Source organism: Euprymna scolopes, chromosome 23, assembly GCF_053919585.1.
Source record: "Euprymna scolopes isolate OS-2025 chromosome 23, ASM5391958v1, whole genome shotgun sequence".
NCBI classification, from domain to species: domain Eukaryota; kingdom Metazoa; phylum Mollusca; class Cephalopoda; order Sepiida; family Sepiolidae; genus Euprymna; species Euprymna scolopes.
The window spans coordinates 100152079-100177545 of NC_136504.1; the positions used below are offsets into that span (position 1 = coordinate 100152079).

The following is a 25467-nucleotide window of genomic DNA, read 5'->3' on the forward strand; positions in this document are numbered from 1 at the left end:
GGCGATCTTGGAGCATGCAAACGCAACCCCAAGAAACTATACGCAAACGTGTGTACCAAGATGGCCACCAGCAATAACATAAGAAATGACATTGCTTAATATCTGGAAAGCTACTTATTTGCGGAAAATTGAAATGCGATATTCGTTTTCAGCATACTCGAAAATCTTGAAAGGTAGTCATTTTAAAAAAAATGTTAAGGTGGAAACAAGGTAAAAAGTTACAAAATGCATCATAATGAAATTTTTTATCAAACCACCTAATTATTATTATTTATATTATTATTATTATTTAGATATCCTCAGTTAAAAAAAAACGGGTTTGTTTTACAGATTGGAAAAAAAATGGTCTTAATGAGTTAAAAATAAATTCAAGTTTCACAATATCTTTTTTATTTAATTGTTAGGTGAAAGTACACTATAGTTAACAAAAAAACACCCTTCCTTCCCCATGTTAAGAATGGGTTTCTAAATGTTATTATTTCAGCATGGTAGCATAAGTGCACAAGTACCTTTTTTTTTTTTTATTTGTTAGATATTTGTTTTTTATTTATTTTTTTTTTTTACCACTAAAATACACAATTCTACCTTAAGTACAAATAAGTTAAACGCATGTACTTGGTACATTTTGTTGTTTTTTTAACGCTTTTAGTGCATGCGTACTAAAAGCGTTAAAAACACAGTAGTATTGTTTGGAAATTAGATTTGAAAAACTTAAATAATTTTTTAAATTGACGAACTCAGAATAAAAAAAATTACTAGTCTAGTTAAACAGTTTTCTATTTTTAAGAGAATACTTTAGTCAGCTTAGCGACTGGTTTTTCTGTAAGCGGATTTGATTTCTATAAAAGCTAACATTTTAAAGAAAATTCTGCGCAATTAATAATTATCATATATTTACATATTACACATGAAAATAATTCTGAAACTATTATCTATATGAAAATGGATGATATATGCCGATTTTTTAAATATTCTTTGTCAACTTTGCTTGGTCGTAACTTTGCTTCCTGTGGTCGTAAAAAAAAAAAAAAAAAAAAAAAAAAATATCAAAGTCCAGTAGAGATGGACTTCTATATTTATATAGCCTGTAAAATTTCAGCCATATCCAATCAAATTTAACCCTGCGCATATGTCTCCAAATGTAACATATAAAATGAAAATATTGAAAAAACTGTTTCCCTTTTTGTAATTTTTTACCATTTTCTTATTTGCCGCATAAAAACATTGAATGCATAAAAGAAAAATAAATTAACTCATCGAAATGCTTATTTTATTCTCTTTCCACCAATGTAATTGTTTTAAAAATTGACCAACAAATAAAAAAGATATGACTCGTTCAAGCACATTAGATATGTAATACAAAAATACAGCATACGCTTGTAATGCTAATATTAAATATCCTACAAACGAGTCCCAATCTGCTATTGAGGCTGGAGGGGGGGGGGTCTGCATGTCATGTGTTTTGTCGGTTATCAACACAGCTACTTGCATCTTGCAAATGAACAGTTCTCCTCTGACATCAGACCTTAATTACCCAGAAATTATTCCAAATCTTATTTAAAGAATGCTATTTTGTTACCCCAAATTTTATTTTCTTATAATTAACACAGTTGACAATTGAATGGGCATTAAATGTTAGCAACAATGATACAATAATTTTTAAAAAATGTGAAATGAAAAATCTTGCATAAGTCATAAAAAGATGTTGGAAAATAAAACATGATCACCTGTTTTCCCAATTATTATCATTAATGCTTGTTGTTTCAGAAGTGAATGACCATTAAATTGAAATGATCATAATAATATTTAGATACAATATGTAAAGGTAAGATTAAAATTGGAAACTGTCTACATAAGTTTAAACTTCTAATTGTGGCAAAAATAGGAATGGCCTACCTTTCAAACGCTCTTGTGTCTGTCTTTCCTGCGTGTTGGGACAAAAAGAGATCCAAGATGGCATCCGTTTTTAACACACACGGTCTCAGACGATCTTGCAAAGTTGCACTATATACATGCAAATGAGGTGTGCCAGGCTCTATAAAGCAGGTCACTTGGAGTTGGGGAGAATTTTGTTTGACACATTGCTTTGCGTTGTAGCAATGCATTGCTTTGCAGCAGACATATTAAACATGTTGGCGCACGGAAGAGAGAGAAAGAAACATATCACTTGGGTCACATCCCTTACAAGCTATTCCAGTATGTTGTCAGGATTTGACTTCAAGCTAATTCCCTTGTTCGATGGCAGCAGTGCTGAGCAGTCAGTGCAGGAATGGGTGGAAAAGGCAGAATTAATATGCCAGCTCAGCGGTGTGAAGCGTCTGGAATGCATGGTCCCAATGTGCCTCGCTGGGGGCGCATACGTTGTATACCAGCAGCTAACTGATGAAAAGAAAGCAGACTTTGCCAGCATCAAAAATACCCTCTATACAGCTTTTGCAATAGATTCGGTTGCCGCACGGAAGGAGTTCATGGGACGCAAGTTACATACAGGGGAGACAGTTGATATTTATCTGACAGAACTGAAGAAGCTCGCAGTCCTGTTTGGAGAAATGTTAGACAAAGGCCTGGTGTGTGCATTTGTTGCAGGATTGCCTGATAGCGTGGAAGATCTACTCTGAGCCTCATCCCAGGTAGATGAGATGAACATCTTGGAGGTGCGGGCGCTACTAAAAAGAGCCCAGGCACTGTAGACCAAGTGGCAGCCATGCAACCATCACAGGGTGGATTGCAGGACCTGGGAGCAGTTACAACCTGCCACAAGTGTGGAAGACCCAACCATTTGGCCCGTAATTGTGTCTTGTCACATTTACTGACTTGGAAGCTGAACAGCTAAAAGTGTTAAAAAAAAAAAAAAAAAAAAAACGGAACACCTGGTCCATGCCTGTCTAGGAAATGGGCAAGGAGAGGAAGCTATAGCGTCAGTCTTCTCCCCAGATTATCACTGAACAAGGCGAGCGTGCGCATTAATGAGTGTGAGCGCCGCTTGTAGAGACAGGGTGCATCCAGACCTTCATGTGCAAGGCATGTTGCGACACTTGATACAAGGTACTTGGTATTCCAGTGCTAAACATAGGTGGAGGCTCGCTGGCCTCTTGGGCGTGAGCGTCATCCGCACAAGCATCGGCGATGGGCCTACAGTAGCCATGCGAGCCTTGGTTGTGGACGGGGAGCTGCTTGGGTACGACCTACTTCTGGGGATGAACTTAATTACACATGGTCTCGGATTATCTTGCAAAGTTGCGCTACACGCATGCAAATGAGGTGTGCCAGTTGGCGAAAATTTTGCTTGACACATTGTTTTGCGTTGTAGCAGTGCATTGCTTTGCGGTAGACATTTTGAAGCACGTTGACACATGTGGAAGAGAGAGAAAGAAACCTATCACTTGGAATACACCCCTTACAACAAGCTATTCCAGTATGTCGTCAGGATTTGACCAGAAGCTAATTCCCCTGTTTGATGGCATCAAAAATGCCCTCTACATAGTGTTTGCACTAGATCCGGTTACCACATGGGAGTTCATGGCAAGCCATGATTATTATTTAATGCAAAAATGAGCACAAATTTATTCATATTCAATCAAGAGGGCCGTAACTTTTTTTGTTTTTAATGGGTTAAAGAGTAGTGTATGTGTGCATATATGTATGGTGTCCCCCTCCCCCAAATGTATTCATTATTTGACTTCCTAGTACTCGTGTATTTTGTGGTCAAATAATTTTAGTAAATTCAGGAAAATAAATTAGTCTATTATTTGATGTTTTTTCTCCTTCATGTGTTCGTAAATAATTAAACTATCTATATGAATTTAACTTTTTAATCAGAAAGAACATTTTTTTAATTTTATTCTTAAACCCCTCATGCATTATATATATATATATATATATATATATATATATATATATATATATATATACACACACACACACACGTGTGTGTGTGATAATTGTATTTTAAAACATATTATTTCTTTATTAAAATGAAAAATGCTAGCTAGGTATCCAAGTATTTAATAAAATGTATACCAACTGAATAAAAAATTTCTAATCTAAACGTTTCTTGTATCTTTTTTGGTTGTTATTACATTTTTTGTACGTATGATAATTATATATATATTTTTTTTTGTACTGATATTTTTTTTTGTACTAATGATAATTTTTTTTGTACTAATGATAATTTTTTTTGTACTGATAATTTTTTTTGTACTGATGATAATTTTTTTTGTACTGATGATAATTTTTTTTGTACTGATGATAATTTTTTTTGTACGTATGATAATTTTTTTTGTACGTATGATAATTTTTTTTGTACGTATGATAATTTTTTTTGTACTGATGATAATTTTTTTTGTACGTATGATAATTGTTTTTGTACGTATGATAATTGTTTTTGTACGTATGATAATTGTTTTTGTACTGATGATAATTGTTTTTGTACTGATGATAATTGTTTTTGTACGTATGATAATTTTTTTTGTACGTATGATAATTTTTTTTGTACGTATGATAATTTTTTTTGTACGTATGATAATTTTTTTTGTACTGATGATAATTTTTTTTGTACTGATGATAATTTTTTTTGTACTGATGATAATTATGTTTTTGTACGTATGATAATTATGTTTTTGTACGTATGATAATTATGTTTTTGTACGTATGATAATTATGTTTTTGTACGTATGATAATTATGTTTTTGTACGTATGATAATTATGTTTTTGTACTGATGATAATTATGTTTTTGTACTGATGATAATTGTTTTTGTACTGATGATAATTGTTTTTGTACGTATGATAATTATGTTTTTGTACTGATGATAATTGTTTTTGTACGTATGATAATTATGTTTTTGTACTGATGATAATTGTTTTTGTACGTATGATAATTATGTTTTTTTACTGATGATAATTGTTTTTGTACGTATGATAATTATGTTTTTGTACTGATGATAATTGTTTTTGTACGTATGATAATTATGTTTTTGTACGTATGATAATTGTTTTTGTACGTATGATAATTATGTTTTTGTACTGATGATAATTGTTTTTGTACGTATGATAATTGTTTTTGTACTGATGATAATTGTTTTTGTACGTATGATAATTATGTTTTTGTACTGATGATAATTGTTTTTGTACGTATGATAATTATGTTTTTGTACGTATGATAATTGTTTTTGTACGTATGATAATTGTTTTTGTACGTATGATAATTATGTTTTTGTACTGATGATAATTGTTTTTGTACGTATGATAATTATGTTTTCAGCTGGTGACAACACGTACAGTATTTTATACGAAGAAGTAGATGAATCTTGTGTGGAAATTTTACATACATTTGCTCCGACCACAGACAGTAAACAGATGGATATGTATCGCTATCCCAGGGCAGGTAGGTTTTGTTAAATTTTTGGTTCTTGTTCAGAATTCTCTCTATATTAAAAAATTAAGAATTATCTGTATAGTGTACGTACGTGTGACAAAAAATTATGTAAATTGCTAAAGTAGTTTTATCTTTTATAGCAAAAATCATTTTTAAGCGATTAATGGAAATTTGTAGGCAGTAGAGCATAAATCTCACAAGTTTGAGTTGAGTCATTTACTTTTTAGATTATTTTGAAAATTGTAGACGAGACAGCTGCTCTTTTGTTATTTATAAAATTTGATTTTCTGACGTGTGGAGATATATTTAGATTTATGGAGAATAATTTTGGATTTTAATTCTGTTCTATTCCTTCCCTCCCGCCAATGAAACCCAGTGTAATATTGGATCTGGTGAGTGAGTTGTAATTTTCAGTCATCTTGGATGTTACATATTTTTAAAATTTAAAACATTGAGCACTCTATAAAATACCAAAATACCCCTTTTTCTTTTAACGTGCTTCTATTTTCAGTAACAAATTACCGTGGCTTTTTGGCTAGCAGCAAAGTGTAGTAATTGTTTTGATTCTACATTTAATCTTTGTTGATAAAAAAGAAATCCTTCTAGACGCGTTAATTTTTATTGTTCCAATCCAAAGTACTTTTTGAGTAATTGTATCTCCACATCAGAAATCAAACTCGTGTCTAACTCTGTTTTCATGGAGACAAAAATAGGAAATCTATCAAGTTAAAAATAATAAACTAATATCTTTATTTTACTTATTTTTATAAATGATTCCTAATTTTTACTGCAGGTACAGATAATGCTGAGAGTACATTAAAAATAGTGGAATTTGCCGTGAATAGTGAAGGCCAGGTAAGTTATTAAAACATTTGTTTAAACTGGTTGATAATTACTTGAATTTCATTTAATTTTGACATCATTTTTTTTTTTTTTTTTTTTTACTTGTGAAAGTCAATTGTTAAATCTTTGATTTCTTTTTAAGATTTCTGATGATCTTAAAATAAAAATTTTGCCAACATCTTTGAAAACATTCTTTCCTTGGATGGAGTACTTGGTACGAGCAAACTGGACACCAAATGGAGACTAGTAAGAAAGTTTTAAATTCTACATAAAATTATATTTTTTTTTTTTCTCTGTAAATTTAAGTATCATGAGGTTTAATAATCCTTTATTATATAATTGTTCAAATACATATATTAGTGTTGGGACGATTAATCAGAATCAGAAATCAGAAAAATTGGTACTTATTAAGGTGTCTGAATCTGAAGAATTTGTGCATTTTTTTCCAATGCTAAAAACGATTCCTTTATCTTTATTTGATTTTATTTAAAACAAAACGTTTCGCTGCTGATAGCAATAATAAAATAATATTTATTGATTTTAAACTGGCAGTAAAACTCAACTCTACAGATCACCTCCCACAGGTGGTTTTTTTTTTTTTTACGTTTGAGAAAATATATGCACATTTAACATGTGTTTTTATGGTAATCGAAAAAATAACAACTTTATAGTTAGATATTTATAAAGAATCAGAAAAAATATTGGAATTGTCCCATCACTATATATATATATATATATATATATATATACTTTGTCTGTGTGCAGGAGATCATTCCCTATGAACTCCTAAACAGCTGAGGCATTTTTTTATTTTATTTTATTTTTTTTTCATTTCACACAAATGTACTTTATGTCTAACAGTGTTCTTAGATAGGTTTTGTACTGGAATGGCTTTGATAAGTATCGATAATCAAAAAAAATCCAATGAAAGAAGGAACTAGCAATTTTGACTGAAGTTAACGCCTTACACAGCCTAACATCACAAGTGCATTTGAAAAGTTTTATTACTGCATAAGCAGAAAGGCTTGGTATATAAAATCAACAGTAAGTTCTTTGATATGATAGGCATGTTCAAAATGAATTTTTCTGTTTAGAGCAAAATTGAACCATGATACTTGACTCTTGCATTTTAAACTTTAATTCAGGCCATTATTTATAAAAAAATAATTTTATAAGATCAACAGTAGGTTCTCTACAGTGCAATGTAGATTACAATCTATTGTGGATGAAGTCCCTGTCGGGAAGCATATGAAGCTTCCTCCCAGTGTACAATAATGGGTCCCCCAGCTAGACCAGGCAATCAATTGATTTGATTGACAACTGGGTGATTTCAGATTTCAATCAAAATATGGGAGGGTGAAACATTCATTGATCAACATTCAATTCCAGGCAATGTTGTGTGGGTGGGGGTGGGTATAAAACAATTAAACGGTCTCATTTTAATTTTATTGTTGTGAAGCTCTTTGAAAGGATATTGTGCTCTTTGTGTGGGCAGGAGTTATCATCTTGAATCAGATTTGTTCTATAGATTTCTATTGTATTACCCTGCAAGACCATTCAAGATATATCAGCTGTTACTCCATGCACATAAAAATCATCTGAAATGAGCATCATTTTTATAAAATTGCAAGTGGCTCAAAATCACAGCATAAAACCATTTATATTTCAATGATGCTAATTTTTTGTGCATGTTTTTTTTTTCTTAGCTGAATATTTTCCAATTACAATTGCCATCTACAGCATGCATCAACACACTCCACAAAACCTGCAGCATTATTATATGTAATACTGGTCTATATATTATCATAGTGAAGCCAGTTAGCATAGATACAAATCTTTAATCGTATGTTTTCATTAATGAACCATCAATAAACCAAATAAGTCTTTATACATATGTACATGGTTGTTTATAAGGTTTTATTTTTATTTATTTATTTTTTTTTTCTCTTCATTGTCCATATTTCTTCTAGTTGCTGTGATAGTCTAGTCTGTTTAACTAAGATAGATAAATCTATGTTCATCCAGGAAATAATACACAGGAAGATATTCACTGAGTTTTCAAGTTTTTATTGGAAAAGAATAGACTTGTTTATTAGCATCTTCACTTAAGAAATGAGTGATTCAGAAGTACAGCAATATCTGTAACATTCGTTGAGATTATTAGTTTTCTACATTTTGGGTCAAGTCTCGTTAGCATGACTTCCTGAAAGACACTAATTTGAAAACCTTGGTTTTCTCTTGCTTGAAAGCGTGTAATTATCATATCCGCTTATCATTTGACTCCTGTTATGTTTACAACATTTGACCTCTGCCCCTGCCTTATCAACCCTGGAAATTGCTGTTTTGTGTTGTCATGCACTTGGTGTGACCCTTGTTAAAATTCACACTAGCAAACTTAATTGCTACTAATGTAAAATTCCTAATATTTAACGATAGTTTTATTCTATTTTACATTTATCATCTGTATTCCAGTCTTGAAAATTAATTTTCTATTTGAATCTTGAGGAAACTTTTCATACATGTCAGTTTTAATTAAGTTTAAATAGTATATTGAAATTTTGTGTAGCCTAAGATGATTTTACATTTTTTCTTTTAGTGTTTATGCTGAGCTTCTGTCTCGAACCCAAGATCGATTGGCTTTAGTTCTTATTAAAAAAGAATGTTTTCAATGTCCAGATGATGGCCATGAATTGTCATATCTCATGTCCAATATTCATGTATTGGTTGATGATCGCTCGGATGTCTGGGTCAATGTAAGTAAATGCCTTTATTTATGCAAACTATTTTATATTTTTTATTCTTGTTTCCACATTCTTTTTTTTTTTCCTCACTGTCTTCTTTGCTCCAATGTTTTGTTTTTCTATTTGCTCTTTTTGTTTTGTCACTTTAGTACCTATCCTTCACTTCTTCCTCTTCACTTATGTTTCGTTCTGTAGTCTCTCTTTTTCTTCCTCCAGTCTCTCTCCCTCTGTGTGTGTGTGTCTCTCTCTCTCTCTCTCTCTCTCTCTCTGTCAAATTTCTGTTACGACTTTGGAATGATATCTAAACTAAAGCGATGAAACTTACACTGATAGGCCATTTTCTTTTTTTTTTTTTTTTCTTTTTTTTTTTTTTACATAGCAATTGTGCCCCCTCAATGTAAATGCTTCCAATTGCCCCAACAAGCAGCAAAATCCGACCTCAGTATCTGTTGAGGTCCTTAGATGCTGGAAAGTCTTCTAATTTAAAGGTTCTACTTTGATTGCTAGACTTTCAAATTCCTTCCCAATTTCCTGCTTCCCTGACTGTACTAACCTACATAAGGTTAAATGTAATCTGAACAGATTTCTTGCTGTTCAACTCTCTATAGTCACTTGTTAGACACAATCCCAAATAAGTAATCCCTTATGAACAAGAGTAAAAAAAAAAAAAAAAAAAACTTTCATGATTTAATGTGTCTTTGTTCTTTTTTTTCTACAGCAGATTTCAAATTTTATTTTTGTTTTTCTAGGTTCATAACTTATTACACTTTTTTCCTCAAGATAAAACTAGTGAAATAACATTTCTTTGGTCAAGTGAGCGTACAGGTTTCCGGCATCTTTATTTGATACGATCGAGTCTTGAACATGTAGACGATGCCAATGACATGGATTTGGACAGCTACACTTTTGATGGTAATTATCCATATTCAATACTAATCCTCATTTCTCTCCAAATAAATGTTATGAAATTGTTATAAATTGGCAGGGGGTCATAACTTGCAGAAGATTATATCCGATAATGAATGTGTATTACACATGGTTGACAGAAAGTATTAAAAGAAATGAAAATACAATTGACTTGACAAAGACATTTTATTTACAAGGAGGCGACACATAGAATGATACAAATTACATTTATCAGTTTTAGTCTGATATTATTCTAGTTTGTGTGTCACCACCTTGACACCAGTTTTTGTTAGATCAATTAAGTTAAGCAAAACCGAGCCTGGTCAGCACCAGATGGGTGACCAATTTGGGAATTCCAGCCACTGTATGTAGGGCATCGACACCTCCTTGCAAGATTTGCAAAAACCTAACGTTATCTCCCCGAACAGGGATATACATCCAACTGGGGACTGCTTGTGAAATGCATGCTTCCATGGAACTTCCTCCTTTTGGAGAAAGCCAGTTAAACCTGCATAGGGTTAGTGCTGTTTCCATTTTTTTTAATCTCCGTCTTCATTTACTAGGATTCAAAGTCCTCTTTTTGTTAGTGCCTGCCAGCATCTCTAGTCTCGTTCTCCATGTGAGAACTCCTGACAGAAGTAAAAGTGAGGCTAACTCTGCCTGAAACGGGGAAAGGATTTAGCTCCCCTTGGTCATTATTTTAATGTCCTAACAGTACTGGAAACATTTTCTGTTGGTCATTTCATGGTTATGGTTATTAATCTGACTAATTTTATAATTTGTATAAAGCTGATATATGAATAGCTTACACAGCCTCTCCGAAGATGCATAAACATGCATTAAACATTATCATAACCAAGAACTATTTTAGAGATAACAGGCAAATATTGTCTAAAAGGATTTTTTTTTTTTTTCATTTAAATAAGTTTATAGTTTAAAAAAAAAAAATATATTAAAGTTGATTACTTCAGGTAATGAAATCTGGACAGTATAGGGAAATATGCAGAGGTCTTCCATAGTATGATGCTGTTGAGAGAATGAATGAGGTTTTTGGCTAGTAGATGTAGAACAGTTAAGGTAGCAGGGTCAGTTGACAGGAGAAGATCAAGGAAAATGTGTGGATGTGATAAAAGTAGACTCGAGGAAAGATGAAAATCAAAGGTATGTTGCTTAGGAAGTTTACTTCTAGAAACAGACAAACACATGTTAACATGTAAAAAAAAAAAAAAAAAAAAAAAAAAAAGCATTAAGCTGAATATAATTTATTTTAGATTCGTAGACACAACATTTAATCAGATTGTTTGACATATTTTATATAGGCATCTCAGTACTATGTATTTTATTCTGATTGCTTTCAAGCATTTTAAACTTGGATATTTTTATTATTTGAAATTGTTTGTACATTTCAGAATATTTTAAACCAAATATTTTATTTGAAGTTCCACTGACATCTGGTGATTGGGAAGTTTTACCAAAAGAGGTAAGTGCTTTGATGGTTTTTTGTTTTGTTTTTTTAACTGGAGGAGAAAAGTAAAATTTGGCGTGTGTTTGCATGAAAAAGTAAAATTCAATTTTGTTCAACACCTTCCAGCATTTTACATAAACTGCCCAGAAAATTCTAACAATAGCACTATCCTTATTCTGCATAAGTACTAAAAACTGTTAACCTGACTATTAAGGAAAAACAAAAATTTGTCAACACTGTTTCTTAGAGAAAACTCTAAAATGCAGATAGCTTAATGAATCAAAACATTCTATATATTTTCGTATTTCAATCTTAAAAATACAATATTCTAATACTGCTTATTCCAGTAGCTTCTTTAAACTGCAAGGTTGTGGAACTGTTCCTGCTCACTGTTTTATTTTTGCCTACAGCTTTAATCTTTTCAAGAATAAGCAGTGAATTAAGCTGTATTTCAGCAATGACGTATCTAATTTTGTTTTCCGAGTGGTCTATTGTGTCTTGTCTATCATTGGACTTAACATATCCCCAAAGAAAATAATCTAATGGGATTAAATCTCACAATCGTAGTGACCAGTTCATGGGTCCATTTTGTGAAATTATTGGTTCATTAAATGTAAAAATAAACTTGCACAATTTGCAGACGCTGCTTGGGTGTTAGTCTCTTCATGATGAATTGTTAAATTCAAAATAACAGTTGTCAATTTAAAATTTTCCAGACTTGAAAAGACCTTGAATTTTGAGCTTTGTCTTAAAGGCGTCATTTCTATTACCTTGAAAAGAGCTTGGAATTTTACTGTTTATGTCCAGTAAAAATTGGGTTGGAATATCAAAAATAAAATCGAAATAAATACATTCTTCTGAAATTGCATCATGTTATTTCCGGTATAGTCCATAAGAGTTGCATCCCTTTATCACAAAACTACCTAATGTTTTTATTTACTTGCCTCCTCATGAGAGCAGTTAGATATGAGATCAGGCACTCTGGAATAAAATAAAGATTCTTGGCCATGAAGGATTTCTCCTCCACTGACTGAAGGTGGAAAAGGTGAAATGTAGCATCAAAACAGATACTACACACTGATCTTTGATCGAAGGCCAAAGAATTATTATCCATATACTTTATGGATGCAGCCAAAATGAAATTCAAAATTGAAATAAATGCTAAATATCTTTTAAATATTAAATTATTAGCCACTTGTGTAGTTAGATACAATTATGCAAGCGGAATAACTAGCATCGGCTAAGCAAAAATAAGTATTTTATATACCAAAAGATAATTTGGAACGCTAAAATCAGCCAACAGACAATGAAACCATTTCAAATATAAAATGATCTCCTCTCCACAAGAGTATAGTCCTGGAAATTGCTAAGGCAGTTTATGAAAAGGAAACAAATTAATTCACAAACTATAAATAAAAAATAAATTGAAATAATGAAAATGAATGCATGAATTATACCACTATCAGCCGGTCACTGAGGTGTGACCGACAGACGTGTTATAGTAAATGTCTTAAAGCAATCTCGGGAAGATATGAAGATGGGCCAGTCATTAGGGTCTGTGTAGCAAGAAGAAAATCATACCTGAGATGTTGGATCTGGGTGTGGCTCCTTTCTTTTCTCAAGATGATCTCTTCACCCTGGTGGCATTCTAGTGGGAATCTTCATCTCTTTGTCCTCAGGGCCACCTTTCGACTTAAGACATGTATGGAGACATTTATGAAGGCATTCATGGCAGACACAAGAAAAAAGACACGCGACACAATTGTAATATATCTAAAGCATAACTATTTTATTGTACAAAATATATATTACAAAAACTTTAACAACTAAAAAAAACTTGACAATAGGCTTTTCAAAGTTAACTTAACTAGTATTGAGAGAGGGGGTGCTCCCCCCACTTACGGAGAGACAGAATATGCGTCTTCACTTCATGGTGGTCGTGCAGGAAAGAGAGAGCTCTAGGAAAGGGTATTATTGGAAGGCGTTTCTTTGTATCTCTACGCACATGGCCAAATAACAACTCGGTCATGCCGCAGAGTGTGTTAGAAACAGTGGCACAAATAAATAGTGCCACAGAATACTATACCTGAATCATAATCTCTACAAAAACTACTAGTCCTGGAAAAAAATTGCTGAAACAGTTTATGAAAAGGAAATAAATCAACAAACTGAAAATGTAATGTTAATACATGAATATTATACCTGAACAATTATTAGTTACTCAAATGAAAAAGGAAACTAATTAACAAACTAAAAATAAAACAATGTTAAGTAATAAAATAATTAAACTTGTTAATTAACATTCACAAAACCAAAAGTAAATGTTAAAACTACAAAAATTAAATTAACTTGTAAATTAAGAAAAAAATCCTATCATATATTAATCTCTGATTGCAATAATTATGAGAAGAAATACTTTTCCTTTTACTGGCAATGAAATTCCATGAGATGAAGGTGGAACATCTTGCTTCTGGTCCTAAACAATTTGCGGATGTTTCTTTTGGAATGAAACTGAAAACCTTCATTTTAAAATAAAAAAATTGCTTTCTTTGAGTCTATCGTAAATACTAAAAAAAAAACAAAATGTAAATTTCAATGTTAACTATTTATATATATTTTTTATGTAATATAGAAGTTTTGTCATTGTTAGTGAAGATGATATATTTTTTATGTAATATAGAAGTTTTGTCATTGTTAGTGAAGATGATAGACTTGACTAACTGTTCACAACTTACACGATTGATTCCTGTTATAGCAAGTTGTTTTGAGGACTGTTCTGGTATTCTCTCACGACTAAGTATGGTCCTTAGTAAACAAGGAAGTTATGGTGGAGAACATGATGATTCTCTAGTGGCACAGAGGATCATCTATGACCAGTGTTAAGTGCCAATAACCAACGCCCCCTCTCATTGTTTCATGCGCCGTGATCAGACAAAGGTATGAAATGTATCAGGAGGGAAAAAGAGAAGACAGGCAAAACCTCAAGAGAAAACAGACCTTGAGCAGGTAGAAGAATTGAATAAGAAAATGAGATTGGAAAGTGATGTCATTGACTTTATCAGCAGATACCTTGCTCTGAAAGTGAAATTTTGGTAATTTGACTGTTGATCGTCCAATACTTCTAGAAAATAAGCCTGTGAAAAAAAAAACTAAACTGGCTAAGCTCAGAGAAAAGCTTCAGATCAAACAAGAACTGAAAATGATACAAAATCACTGACAAAGTAGACAATCATGTAGTGGTGAGCTTAAGTTGTAAATAGTTGATTTTTGTTGCGCACTATTGTAGAGCACTTCCTTTAAAACAACTTCATGAAATAAAGGTAAATGAAAGTAACTTTTCTTATCAAATATTAAGTTTTTTGGTCTATATAATTTTTAGATATAAAATTTTGTCTACAGGAGGTCTTTAAAAGTCCTTGATGGTATTGAAAAATCTATACATACTTTGTCACCTAAAAAAAGCAGTGTGTGTATACACACACACACACACACACACACACACACACACACACACACACACACAAGAATACTCGTTCGTGGATTAGTAAAATTAGTTCCTTAAACAGAATAGTTTTGCACTACTTTTGTCACCTTAGAAAAATTCAAGTCAAGATATAAAAATATTAAACAGGTTAAAAATTCTTATTCTAATTTTGATTGAAATTCATTACATATAATTTTGATTGTAGACATTGTCTAAAATTAAAGGCTTAAGTTTAAGGGTTTTAAGAAATTGAAATTCATGGCATCTTGCTTACTTGGAGTCTAATAACTATGGATCAAATTAATGCAAATCTGAAATATTTTTTATTATTGTATCAAAACTTAGCTATCTTTCAATGTTAATTTTCATCTTAACAATTGGTTGATAAATGTTCATGTATCTTTATGTATCATTATGTAATGAATCTTTATTATACTAACCTACACAGCTCTAGTTTTTATATCATAATTTGGAGATTTTTAATTTTCAGTTTTTTGTGGATGAGGAGAGGGGTTTTGTCTACTTTATGGGTTTGAAGGATCGAGTGCTTGAATCTCATCTGTAAGTATTTTTTTTTAATTTTTTTTTTTTAATATCCAATTTAATTTTATTTTCAGATGAAGGCAGTGGTAATTTGGATCAGGCCTAGTTTGGTCAGACACTGTTCCCATTTCCTAATTCTCTGGACAATTCGCAATAAAATGGTAGCTTGTCTTGAAATAGTTTAACATTATTTCAGTATTAAATATTTTACAAAATACTTGATGCAGCATCTAAAAGACTAAACAAATTAAACCAACTATAAGAATATATATATTACTAAATGTACACATGTAAAGCTAGACTATAACCTAAAAAGATTCAAAACGAAGACACACACATATATATATATATATATATGTATATATAAAATATCAGATGAGTTTTCCTTATTTTTCTCAATTTGCCAAGCATTTCTTGTAGTTTTTATTGGTACATTTTGTATTGTGTAACAGTAATTTTCTTATTTTTAAAAATTTTATTTTTTTTTGTCTAGTGCTTTCAATCCATTGTCATCGACAGTAATTTTGTTAGATGCTTTTTTTTTCTGTTGTCTTTATATAGATACAAAAAAAATTTAATATATAAATAAAAAGATGTTACCACGCTCCTTCCTTATCTTTCCCTCCCTAACAGACAACTTAAATCAAACTAACTAAACTTAGAACAAATTGATAAATTATTTATATAAAGAAATCAACAGAAAAATTTGTAAAAAAAAACTGTCACATTTAACCAAACTTGCCTTATAAAAAGATTTGCTGCCAAAGTGTGTGTGTGTGTGTGTGTGTGTGTGTGTGTGTGTGTGTGTGTGTGTGTGTGTGAGAGAGAGAGAGAGAAAAACAACCTGCACAAAAAAGCTCTTGTTTCTATGCTTGGTGCATGTCATCGGAGCTGCAACAATAGTAATTAAATTGACTGAAAGTGAGTCAGCAAGTTGCTGACAGTTTTTCACAAGGTTATAACGAGAAGGGGCTTTTTAAGCCTGTGAAATTTTTATCATAGACTAGTCTAATCTGTTTCCTTTTCTCTTATACACTTAAATGTTGGAGAGCTATGAATGTCAATTGCATACATGTATAGACAGAATATATGTACATGCATAAGTCATAACACACCCTCAAATCAGTACAAACATTTCTTACCACTTAAAAATCTCCCATAACACATGCATGCACACAAACAAAACATTCATACACATGTCATGACACAATAGCAAACAAGCGCAGTTAAGACTAACACACTTCAGTCAGTTAGACATGGTTAAAAGTACAGCTGAAATACATATATCACCATATATTAATATTTCTTGCATGGATTGCAAGGAAAACAATTCACTGTTGAGCACATGCACAAACATTCACTACACTGGTGATTATATTTATAGATTAGTATATTAAATTCAACATAATCTCACTGGTTCTCATTAAATCATTGAAATTAACCAATGTTGGGTAAAGTAGTAATAAAATTTGAATGATTCTGAAAATTATTGATAACTCTTACCAACATAAAATATTGTTGGGGGTGACACAGAAATTATTTAAAAATGTTATTTACGGCCATAAAATAAGCTTAAGGATGACATTTTAATTCATGCAGATTTCATATTCATTATTAAAGAACCAATTCTCGATTATTATATTGTAACCAATATATAGTGATTTCAAAAGTTAAAAAAGAAAAAAATTTCGACTTGGGTGCCATCAGCTAGAATAAAAGCCAAAACATTTACGAGGTGCCTTAAATAAGTTTCTAGACTGTTTTTTGTATGAGCATTTTTATAGATAGTACACACATGAAAATCTTGTCCCCTTCGAAGTAATCCTCTTCGGTTGCAATGCACTTGTTGTACCGTTCCAACAACTTCTGGAAGGTCCCATGAAAGTCCTTGTATGAGAGTTAATAACCCTCATCACAGCCTCTTTCATCTCCTCAATTGTCTCATAACGACAGCTTCCAAGGTTTTTCTTGAGCTTGGGAAATAACCAAGAGTCACAGGGTGTAAGGCCTCAACTATAGGGAGGTGGAGGATCTCTATAGACACACGGTGGTCCTTATCCATGAAATTCTTTATTTGGCCAATCAACTCTAGTGTTCTGACTTCCTTACTCCTCTCACACCTCATCATCCCTCACTCTCTGCCTTCCTTGAATCTCTTATGCCACTCAAAAACGGATGTGATGTTGGGGCGCGCGTGCCAATGTACACAGTAAAATCTTCGGAAAATGTTAAATGGTGTTCTAATTGGTAAATGTCGGTGCGTTACTTTTTGAAAATTTGAAAATTCTATGTTCCAGGTAAAAAAAAAAAACAGATAAATTAACCCCTGCCCCCCTACTCCAACTTGGAGTGCTTTCCTTTTCTTGTTTTATTTCTTTTTCAGCTAATTTTAAATTTTCCACCCAAAAAGTGCTATAATGTATTTTTGAAAATTAGAAAATTCTATGTGCTGGAAAAAAAAAATCCCCTACCCCAACGTAGTTTGCTTGGTGAAGCCGTCATTTATGCTACAACGTGCATGCGCGTAGCATAAACGGAAGCTGCAAAATGGTGGAAAGTAGTTTGTGGGTTCAGGGGTAAATACCATGCAAACGGTAAATTTGCCCCAAGTTTGACTATCAGATTCGTTGTCAGCGACCTCAATTACCTATAAAAAAAAAAAAATTAGAGTGGTCAGTGTTCTGTAGTAGCGTATCTGGATATTTACCTTTTTTTTTTTTTTTCTTATTTTAAAACAAATTATAAAAAAAAGATACAAGACCATTAAATTTTTTTTCATTAAATCGCTATTTAGGTGAAGGTTCAAAATAGTTAACCCTTCTCCCCATAACCGTTTTTTTATGCAGTAAAATACTTTGTTTCAATAATTATGGTTTAAATAAATATTTATTCCTTATTTAAAGATTTACAGTATATTTTATTTAACTGAAGAAATATTTATTGTTCATCCATATATTTTTCCCTTATTTTTTTTTTTTACATTGTTAGGTGAAGTTTCAGAATAGTTAACCCCCCCTCCTCATATTAAGAATGGCTTTCAGCATGATTCTTACAATAGTGTTATCAAAGTTTATTGATTTTTCTTATTTAAAAAAAATTATAAAAAAGATACAAGAACATTTTAAACATTTTTTTCATTAAATCATTATTTAGGTGAAGGTTTAGAATAGTCAAACCTTCTCCCCTTATTAAGAATGGCATTTTATTATTTCAGCATGATGCTTACATTTTTCTTAATATAAAAAAAAAGATACAAGAAAATGTTAAGCTTTTTTTTTTTTAAAATTAAAATGTTAGATCAAAGTTCGGAATAACTTACTTTATAGCCAATTAGCCAGCTTACTTAACTATATAACATTGACAATAAATTTGATAGGTATAACCTACCTCACATCATTTTGATTATCGAAAAATCAAAAGTTAACTGTACTTCATAAGATTTACAGAAACACTTCATTTTCTATGCATGTAATACACAAGAATCTGAATATTATAACAGATTACAATGTTTTTATGGAAAAAACTTTTGTACAGAAAATTCAAAGTGTTCTATTTATATTATCAGGAAGTTGTGATGCATTAATTGAAATCTATATCAATAATTCGACTTAAAAAATATTTGAATTTATAAATCTTCATTGAATAAAATTCAAAATAAATAGAAAAGTCTATCGCATATGTAAAAGTTGACAGTTGCTTATTTAACTTCATTAAAAGCCATCAAAGTCAACTAAGAGCTGCTCAATATTCTGGCTTAATGGATCATTTAGCAAGGAATGAAGATGGTTATCTTGGTGTACCAGTTATTCTACCATCTACACTTACAGGAAGTCCTAGGAATCTACAACAGCTTTATCAAGATGCAATGGCAGTTTTCTGTGACCTATTCATTACTTACACATGTAATCCAAAATGTCCTGAAATATTAAATAACTTGGGGTCATCAGAACTTGCACAAAATCGATGTCAACAATGTCACACAGTTTTTTAAATTCACAATCTGACTCCCAAGAACCTGCTGAGTGACCACTATTCTCACTCCAAGCAGCTGATCGACGTCCCTGTCACCGCCTCAATCATCACCAGCACTTCCTGACAATATCAACAGCATCAGTTACGATCGCATTGACCTTCAATAAAAGTTTAAACTAAAGTTCTTTGTTTGTTCTACTTGCTTCCATACGTTCATTTTTATAAGGAATTTCTTACTGATGTGTTTTAAAAGATTTTAACTACCGTGGAATTTCCACGGGTCCTGCTAGTTTAAATTAATGCAAATAATGTATATTTGTGCATCCATAGAGGAGTACTTTAAGTAAACTTACGCCTGCCATGTTCCAATTTTTTAATTTTGATTTCTTAGCAGCTATTTTTTACCAGCTAAAAACCAAATCTAAATTGTTCCACAGGTCCCGATCCCCTATACAAATACGCACACATTAGTTTTGAGTCTTTAGACCAAAAATAAACTATTAAAAAAAATTTTTTTTCCTTAAAGTTTTTTGTAATTTTTTATTTTTCTGTAAAAAAATAAAATGCTTCAAATCCCTAGTCAATAAATACTGTAGGTAAAATTGAGCTTTTCTCTTAAAATCAATTCTTCATTGTCCATCATATATTAAGTGGTCGACTTAAAAGTAGTCTGAATACTTATCAACTAGAAGAATGAGGGATGCTTATGCATTGTAATTGGATATCAAAAAAATGCATTTTAAGTAGAAATGATATTCCAGGTCTTGTTGAAATTAGTAAAAACTCCAAAAAATAATTTAAAAAAAAAAAAAAAAATGGAGTAGAAAAATAATTACAAGTAAAAAAAAATATTGTCTATTCCATATATCAAACTGACTTAACTGCCTTGTTTTCACTATTTTTTGCTATTTTAAATTAAAAATGGCCAATCGATAACACTGATTTTTTTTTTTTTTTTTTTTTTTTTTTTAGAAAAAAAATAATTCTAGAAGGTCAATCACTTTTTGTTATTTTTGGAATTTTTACTAATTTTGACATGCGTAATTACGTAATAGTTTCTTAAAATGCATGAATTTTTTTTTTGGTTAGATATCCGATTATAATGCTCCAGAAACAAAATAGGTATTTTATTGTTTATTTGCATACATATTAGATGAGACTAATAACGATCAAAAACTTGAATGCAATGCGGTCAATGACTGAGATCGGGCTACTTTTAAGTGGGCCACACCACATATCTGTATACGTCGTTTCATTAAGGCTTTTTTAAATTTTATTCACACAAAATATATACTGAATATTCCTTTATTTCAAGATTGAGTTATGTTTTAAAAAAAACAAAACTTTTATTTGAATTGTTCTAATTATTTTGTAATTTGTGATTCACTTGCCATGTAACCTATGTCTTATGTTTCTATCACGTTCACCCTCATTCAATGCATGTTTGAAACACACACACACATATATAATGCACACTCTTATTTTTACAATATCTATTACTCTTGCCTCTTCCTCCTTTTTCTCTTGTTTTAGTAAATCAGAGGTTATAAAACTCTATTGGAATAGTCTATTATAAATAAAAGGAAGTGTTACCACGGTAATATTATTTAACTCATAGCTGAAGAGACAAATTTTGAATTGTGGCAATTGCTCCAGACAAAACATAAGAGCTAAAAAAAATATTTGAAGATCAAAACCTAGCCAGCGATAAATGTTTGATACATAGATTCTGACCTAGAAAACAGCAATTCTTCATTTGTCTAAAACATTGCTCATGAAATGTAAGGACTAGAGGACAAAATAAGGAAAGCAAGAATTCCGAGGCTGCTAAAAGTAAACATAATGTCCACTTTCTACTTTTCTGAACTTTTTCTTGATGTAAATAATCTTACCCAAACTCTGTGGCTGACCAATTTGGTCATATTGTTCTAATATAATAAACAATATCTCATATATATATATATATATATATATATATATATATATAAAGTGAACGTATCTGTCTGTGTACATTTCCCTACGCAATAACTGTGTCAATTTTTAGTCTACAGACTCGAAATTTGATATACAGGGTACTGAGATTTTGGAAAATATGTGATCGGTTTTTGACCAGAAACTTGGCAGTTAAGAGGTCAAAATTCACACATTTGAAATTTTAGATATAGGTTCCTTGGACATGGATCTAACTTAATAACTTGATTTGAGCCCAAAACAATAAATTTTAAGGGGTCATAATAGGGGTCAAAGTTTAAAAAATTGACCCCTTTTTTTTTTTTTTGTTTTTTGTTTTTTTGCTCAGCATACACCTCCAAACACCCGGGCAACGCCGGACACCCATGCTAGTGTATATATATATATATATATATATATATATATATATATATATATGTGTGTGTGTGTGTGAATGCTTTTCAATCTTTATTTTGCAGATATGTTGTTTCCTATTTTGTACATGGAGAACCTGTAAGACTTACTGAACTTGGATATTCTCATGCTGTGTCTTTTAATGCTGTAAGTAATTGTTTCATTATCCCCCTCCCCCCAAAAAAAAGATGGTGCTTGTTAGCATAACAAAAATCGAATTTTAGCTGAGAGCAATGTTAACTATTTGTAACATATCCAAAAATTATGAAAAATGAAGTAGAAAATTAATAAAACTTACTTTCAAAGAAAATTACAAAGTTTACTTGAAATAAACAAAATACTTCACCTGCTATCATAGGAACTAACTGCAGTAATGGCGGATCACTGGATGGTGAAATTAAATGTTTTATGTAGTAATGTTACTAATTTCGACATAATTAAATGATATTGATTTATATATATGTGTGTGTGTGTGTGTGTGTATTTTATAAGCACTAAAAAAAATTTTTTTATGGATATTTACATTGACCTTCTTACCTTTTATAGCGGGGGGGGGCATCTTCCCCATATCGCAAGAACATTGGAAATAAGGACTCTCTGATACACCCCCACTCATTTAGGGGTAAAAATGTCCTGACAAATCCTCCCTGCCTGTAGCTGGTGTTCATGAACTTTGAAGAATAAAGATCTGTAAGCATCGTATGTTGGATATCAACTCTTTAATAACTGGGGGGGAAAAAGATAAAAATCAGATCCAAATCTATAAAAATAGAAAAGTTTGTTTTTTTTACTTGAGATTTATATTTATTTATATACAAATGAATACACATTGGTCTTTATTATAGAATGGATGATTTTACAAATAGATGGTATTTATTTATTCTTTTGGTCACTAATTATGATTTTGATTTTTAATTTCTAGGACTGTTCCATGTTTGTCACTGTCTACAGCAGTTTGGAAACCACACCCAGATGCTGTGTCCGCAGGCTTATAGATGGCAATGGAAAAATTTCTTCAGAGCTGTTAGGGCATTTAATAAAACCTAGTAAGTATTGCAGCAGTTTTTTATTCTTGCATATTCACGTTTTTTTTTTTTTTTTTTTTTTTTTTTTTTTTAATCTTTCAACATTTTTATGAAGGTAAGTAAGATTCTTTTCTTGGCAAGTTGAGATGGAAACACCTGTTTTATTAAGACAGTCTTTATGAGCTATGCAATTGGCACTAGTAATGTCCATAGGTTTTACTTATGCATTATCAGCAGCCTAGAATGCTCTATTCTTTTTAAAAGAATTTTCAATTTCTGCAATCAGCAGCTGGAGATTTTCTTTCTCAAAGACTTTGCAAATGTGTGTATGTGTTTTACTTTTTATAATTTTGAAACTTTTAAACTGTATTTACTTATTGCTATTTACCTGCGGTTGGTTGAGCTGGCTCTCATCAATTTAAAATTCTGTGTTGCCAGATTTGACAATTTGGAACTTGCTTGATTACAAATGCAATCCAATTCTGAAGATTATAGATGCTGGAAGATAACATAAGTTTAAAATCTTTGATGGTATAGACTCATTGTCAGCGGCACATCTTGTTTGTTTCTTGATAAAAAAATAAAGTTGGAGACCAGTTGGCTGTTATCTTCAGTGAACGTTTCCTCTGGGCAGCTGAACAATAACAAAAGGCCAGCTGAGGATAAAGATCCCAGGAGGATAAAGAAACTGCTATAGCCTCCTTTTCCCCAGAAGATTAGGAGTGTGGGGGTGAACGTTTGGGGGTAGTTGATTTTTGGGAGACCTAAAAGATAATTAGGACACTGTGCTTCTCTAACCAGGTTGGGTCCCTTTAGGGCCCTTGGCTAAGACTTTCTAATGGATTTTGTGTTTCAATCTGGTCAAGCAAAGATTCAGTACTGCAAGTTTCATTCGCCTCAGTAGACAGGTACCATTTGTAAACTTAAACTGGACTTCTGGTTTGGCTTATACAAGAGATCTTCATTGCAGCTCTGACAGGATGAACAACAACCTTCACTTGGAACAACGTATAAGACAATCGCAAGTGAGTGTACACATGCATTTTCACATTCTGCAATCAGAGGAAAGATTTTTCCTATGAATAACTGTTTCTGACATGGTCACATGTCCTAATTTGGACAACCCATCATAAGACTGATCTAAAAACTGACATTGTGAAGATATAAGATGCTTGAACTGTCCAGTGTTCAGCATCGACAATTCTACTCCAGTTTTGAACACATTTTCCGGAAAAGTTTGTGACATTTTGAAGTGTTTAACTGTGTTATTATTTATTGAAGTCAAATCATTAAAGTTTCTTGTAAATAGAATGTAACTCTTTACCAACTTTTAACCTGTATTTGTGAAGTTGGTAATGCTATCTATAAACTAGGTACATTTTGACCAACTCTGCCACAAGAGATAGTTGGTAAAGTAAGGCTCAAATAATGCTCACAACTCCACTTTGAAATGTGCTGTTTGTGAGTAATAAATAAATCTTTGGCCAAGCTGTCATAAAATCTTTTTCTGAGAACTTTTTTCGGTTCTTGTTCAGAATTCCCTTATATTAAAAAAATAAAAACAAACAAAAATCTGTATAACAAAACGAAAATATTGTATTCCAAAAATGATGTAAACTGATAACGTAGATCATAACTCTTGCATGTTTGAATTATTTCCCCTTTATTTATTTTTTTTTTAATAAAGACGGACGCTCTTCTGTTAATCATAAAATTTGATTTTTCTTTGAAAATAAAACTACTTCATTAATTTACGTAATTTTTGGAATATATTTTCATTTCATCATTGATATGTATATCATACATTTTTTAATATAGGTGCAATTCTGGACAAGAACCTTTTCATATACAGAATAATTGCTTTTCTAATATTATAACCTAATTGAAGTTGTACTTTGCTGGTTATTGTATCAGCATTGTGTAATGCTATATAATTTTTTAAAGTTTTAGATGATCCGTGTGATTACCAACCTCCGAAACTATTTGACTTTATGACTGATGATGGCTGTCATTTGCATGGTATGTACTATGAACCCCATAATATGGAGCCAGGAGTGAAGTATCCAACGGTATTGTTTGTTTATGGAGGACCTCAAGTACAACTAGTCAACAATTCTTTTAAAGGTCTAAAGTAAGTAAATCTTTTTTTTGTAAACATTAAAATTTTATTTACTTAAAATTTACATTTTCAAATTTTTTTATTTTTCAAATTTTACTATTCAATTGAATTATCTCATTTAATTTTTAGGTTCCTACGCTTACATACCCTAGCTGCTCAAGGTTATGCAGTGGTACTCGTAGACGGACGTGGATCTTGTCACCGAGGCCTTAAATTTGAAAGTCATATTAACGGTTGTTTAGTGAGTCATTTTTTAAATTTGGTTTGAAGTTTGCAATATTAAGTTGACATTTTAATAAATGTATTCTTGCTGAGACATTTTTTACATTAACATAAACGGATTCTGATTATAAACTATGGCATCTGATTGGATTTTTTTTTTTTTTTTTTTTTTTTTTAACCATTCAATTTTCACCCCAAACAAGGCACAGTGCCACTTTGAAGTGGAGGGCTACTATCAGAGACATTAGTTGCAGGAGTATTATGAAGGGAGATGAGTAGCAAGATGTCTGTTCACATTAAACTTGAACATCTGCATGTCAGTACAGTTGGGAAAGCAGAATCCCGGAAGGGAGTTCCAAAGTCTAGCAGTTCTGGGGAAAAAACTATTGGAGTAGAAGGCTTTCTTA

The 25467-nt window shown here is 31.5% G+C and overlaps 1 protein-coding gene across 3 annotated transcripts in view; it reads left to right on the forward strand.

The window, feature by feature from the left end:
* Positions 1-25467, forward strand: part of LOC145246065 (dipeptidyl peptidase 9-like) — an 80914-nt gene that overhangs the window by 41984 nt on the left and 13463 nt on the right. For all 3 annotated transcript variants that reach the window (XM_080107907.1, XM_080107909.1, XM_080107908.1), the window contains exons 5-15: positions 5263-5385; positions 6170-6231; positions 6362-6465; positions 8816-8972; positions 9710-9872; positions 11276-11346; positions 15306-15376; positions 21760-21841; positions 22617-22740; positions 24664-24850; positions 24968-25079. In XM_080107907.1, coding sequence (XP_079964033.1) covers positions 5263-5385; positions 6170-6231; positions 6362-6465; positions 8816-8972; positions 9710-9872; positions 11276-11346; positions 15306-15376; positions 21760-21841; positions 22617-22740; positions 24664-24850; positions 24968-25079 — 1256 coding nt within the window. The remainder of the gene's footprint in view (positions 1-5262; positions 5386-6169; positions 6232-6361; positions 6466-8815; positions 8973-9709; positions 9873-11275; positions 11347-15305; positions 15377-21759; positions 21842-22616; positions 22741-24663; positions 24851-24967; positions 25080-25467) is intronic.